General features: G+C 48.4%; 1 protein-coding gene and 1 non-coding gene across 2 annotated transcripts in view; one reads left to right on the top strand and one right to left on the bottom strand.

The window, feature by feature from the left end:
• SCGN (secretagogin, EF-hand calcium binding protein) overlaps positions 1-585 on the bottom strand; it is a 48,536-nt gene extending 47,951 nt beyond the window's left edge. Inside the window, exon 1 of the mRNA XM_025212751.1 lies at positions 530-585. Coding sequence (XP_025068536.1) covers positions 530-585 — 56 coding nt within the window. The remainder of the gene's footprint in view (positions 1-529) is intronic.
• A 217-nt stretch (positions 586-802) lies between these two features.
• Positions 803-962, top strand: LOC112551499. Its single transcript, XR_003095792.1, has one exon. It is a non-coding gene; the product is annotated as a U1 spliceosomal RNA (small nuclear RNA).
• The last annotated feature ends 3,259 nt before the right edge of the window (positions 963-4,221 follow it).

Below are 4,221 nucleotides of genomic sequence, written 5' to 3'. Positions count from 1 at the left end.
CAAGCCCCTGCCCCTTCTGCGGGGCTGCGCCCTATCAGGGCCCGACCTGCCCTCCCTCCCTCCCTCCCCGCCCAGGGCACACACCAAGCCTTCCCCGACCCCAATTAGGCTTGAAACCTGCTGGGCTCTGCCTCACCTCGCCCTCTACTGCTGACTGGCATGGGGGGGAGGGAGGGAGGGAGGGGGCAGGCCCACCCAGCAATCCCCCGCCCCCAGCCCCTTGAAACTTTTTCTCTCTGCAAGTCGAAGAGCTGCCCCAGCCCTGGGGTCTGTGTCCAGCGGGGTGGAAAAGGACCACTGATTTGGATAAAATGATAGGGCAACACAGCAAAAGGACAGTATGATGGTAGCACAGGGAAGCCATCATACCCAGGCTGGCATAAATTGAGTTTGCACAGGTGACAACAGCAGGGATTCGGTGATGGCGCAAGCTTCTGCACAACAGCTGGGCAACTAGAGTAGAAGTCCACTAGGACCCTGGGGTAAGTGCCCTGGTTAGTAGCCAATGCTGATGGCTGTGATACCCTACCGTATCTCTACTGTTCTTGTCATTTGAGCTGGCTCTAGCACAGGTGTACTTGCCATGCTCCAATCCCACTATGATCAACAACAGCAGCAGTCACCAGACAGGTTGGTAGAGATTGCTCTCTCTCTCTCTCTCTGTGTACACACACACACACACACACACACACACACACTATATGTATATATATATATATACATACACACACATATACACACACAATGTGTATAAACACACACACACATATTTAGTTAGTTGTGTGTGTGTGTGTGTGTGTGTGTGTTTTGCAAAAGAAAAAAACCCCATGATCAATGGGTTTTTCCCAGGTGAGGCCCGTCCAATGTGCTCTGGGCAGACTGACCCCTGCGAGTTTCCCAAATGGAGGAAACTCAACAGCACAATTTTGTGGTAATAGGGGACTGTGTTGTGCTTTCCCCCTGTCTTATTCCTTCAGCCTTTTGGCTAGGAGCAAGCATGACTAGGGGGCATCAAACTCCAATGCTTTGGGGGTTAGCACCTGCATGTAGGACGCCTGCCATGGATTTGGGGAGTATCTGAAATCCCAGACTGATGGGTCTGGGAAGGGGGAGACTTGCCAAGTGGTAGAGCCACATAGACTTGAATAGAAGTAGGGTCGGAAGGAACCTTGTAGATCATCAAGTCTGACCCCCTGCCCTGGGCAGGAGAGAAAACCGGGCTCAAATGACCCCAGCCAGGTAGACATCAAGCCTCCTCTTAAAGCCCCCCAGGGTAGGAGCCATCACCACTTCCCTTGGAAGTTGGTTCCAGATCCTAGCTGCCCTGACTGTGAAGTAGTGCCTTCGGATGTCTAGTCTAAACCTACTCTCTAACAATTTGTGGCCGTTATTCCTTGTTACCCCAGGGGCGCTAGGGGGAACAGGGTCTCTCCCAAACTCTACTGGTCCCCCCTGGTGAGTTTATAGATGGCCACCAGGTCCTCCCTCAGCCTTCTCTTGTGAAGGCTGAACAGGTTAAGATCCCGTAGCCTCTCTTCATAGGGTCTGCCCTGCTGCCCCCTGATCATGCGGGTGGCCCTCCTCTGGACCCTCTCAATGCTGTGCACATCCCTCCTGAAGTGCGGTGCCCAGAACTGGACACAGTACTCCAACTGCAGCCTGACCAGTGTTGCATAGAGGGGGAGGATCACCTCTTTGGCCCTGCTTGAGATGCATCTGTGGATGCAGGACATGGTATGGTTAGCCTTACTGACCGTGACCTCGCATTGTCGGCCCATGTTCATCTTGGAGTCAGTAATGACTCCAAGATCTCTTTTTGCCACAGTGCTCTCAAGAAGGGAGTTTCCCAGTTTATAAGTGTGCTGGTGGTTCCTACTGCCCAAGTGCAGCACCCTGCACTTGTCAATATTGAAACCCATCCTATTTTCGTTAGCCCACCCCTGTAACTTGTCCAGGTTCTGCTGTAATCTGTCCTTCCCTACTAGCATGCCCACCTCAGCTCAAATCTTGGTATCATCAGCAAATTTAAACAGGCTGCTTTTCACCCCGTCGTCCAAGTCACTAATAAAGAAATTGAACAGTGCAGGTCCAAAGACTGAGCCTTGGGGGACTCCACTGCCCACTTCCCTCCAGGTTGAAAAAGACTGAGCTCAGTACAATTGATTTGGAATTTAGAACTAATTCAGCCTTAAGCCAATAAATACATAAATAAAACCAGACCCCTAAACAAGTTTTAAGTATCTTGAACCCTAGTGTGATCTCAATGCTGTTGATGATCTCAGCTGGCAGAGACTGCACAAGGGCCAGTAGGAGACCTTAATATGGTCCACCCTACCACATATTTATTTTAAGATGCAATGGAAGCAAACCACAAAATTATTACATGTTTTGTATAATAATTTTGTAGCTAGCTTTATATTTTGTGATGCCATTAATTGCCTGACTGTGCGGCCAGGTTACACTTTAAGACATGATTACTCTAGTTAATTGTGTCTTAAGTTTAACAGCTGCCAGGGACCCATTTTCATTGCAAAATGAAATTAAAGTAGAATTGATGCTGAGAATGAAAGAAGTCCACAGTCAAGACCAGTAAAAATTGGTGCCTAAAATTAGACTCTGATCCAAAGCCTACAAGGGAAAAGCTCCCTTTGACTTCAGTCAGCTTTAGACCAGAGCCCTAAATCCATATTTAGGGGAGTAGTTAAGGATTAGGTTTCCCACTGCAGAAGCTCAGCATACACCAATTCCCTCTGATTTAATTTATAGCTAGACATGATGCACTGTTGGATGCCAAACACTTTTGGAAATCTTGCCTGTCATCTAAGGATGTGCTAAGTATAGGAGGCTGATGCTGGGTGCTCAGTTTTGAAAATCCTGACTCTCATTTCCTAGGAAATGCTGCAGTTCAAATAGAGAACACTGTGCCTGTACAGTACATGCTTTTAGGGCATCATACCTATGACTTCCTGACCTTTTAAATAATTGGGGGGAGGGATGGAGAGACCAAAAAAAATTTGGTTAGTTTAAGTCTGTAAAGGGAAATGTAGCTACCCAAGAGTTGAGGCTTTTATTTAGTAGCAGGAGAGCTGTTTTATTACAGCTATGTCCTACTCAAGTGATTGTGGTTGCCATTGTATTCCAGACAAAAGGGTTTTGAAATGTTAAATATGATGTCTAGGCTGAAAGCCACCTCCACATTTAAAGACCTCAGCCAAAGTTTCTCAGCATGAAGCAGGAACACTGGCAATAGGGGCATTAGCTAAAAAGGCAGACAGTCGCATCAGGTAGTCTCAACTTGGAGGTAGATTCCAACCCAGATTCTCTCACCAGCAGGACTGGAAGCTTCATTGATTTCTATGGGATCATACCTCTGGGGAAGGCTTCCTCTGCCTCCCCTAATGTCACAGAAGTGGGGTCTTTCATCATCTGTGCATAGGTCCCTTAGTAGCCTCCTGGTCCTCTCTTGCCTCCATTAGGCTCATATTTCTGACCATGACTGCTCCTGAACATCCCCTTCAGGTCCATTGTAAATTATCCATAAATTTTCGCTGGGTGATGACTGCAGAGTGGCAGTCCCCTTGGGTGTGCCTGGTCCTACCTTGCAGGTCCTAAGCTCTGTAAAACATGTAAAGAAAAGTTCTATGAGATTAGAGGAATGACACAGTGGGGAGGAAGTCATTCCTTCTCTTGTTCATGTGGCCCTGCCATGATCCCAGACCCATCTACCCCCACAAAAGGGTGACACGGGCCTTAATCAGGTCATTGGCAAGACTTACTGTATTTACTTGAATCCAAGACAAGTGTTTTTTCCCCATTTAGCTTGGGGAAAAAAGTCATAGAATCACAGAAGTAGGGTCAGAAGGGACCTTGCAGATCTTCAGGTCCGACCCCCTGCCTGGGCAGGAGGAAAACTGGGCTCAAATGATCCCAGCCAGGTAGGCATCAAGCCTCTTCTTAAAGACCCCCAGGGTAGGAGCCAGCACCACTTCCCTTGGAAGTTGGTTCCAGATCCTAGCCGCCCTAACTGTGAAATAAATCCTACGGATGTCTAATCTAAACCTACTCTCCAACAACCTGTGGCCGTTATTCCTTGTTATCCTGGGGGGCACTGGGGGAAACAAGGTCTCCCCCAAACCCTTCTGGTCCCCCCTAGTGAGTTTATAGACGGTCACCAGGTCCCCCCTCAGCCTTCTCTTGTGAAGGCTGAACAGGTTCAGGTCC

Source organism: Alligator sinensis, unplaced genomic scaffold, assembly GCF_000455745.1.
Source record: "Alligator sinensis unplaced genomic scaffold, ASM45574v1 scaffold969_2, whole genome shotgun sequence".
In the NCBI taxonomy this organism is placed as follows: domain Eukaryota; kingdom Metazoa; phylum Chordata; order Crocodylia; family Alligatoridae; genus Alligator; species Alligator sinensis.
This window is presented reverse-complemented; position numbering and strand designations above follow the sequence as displayed.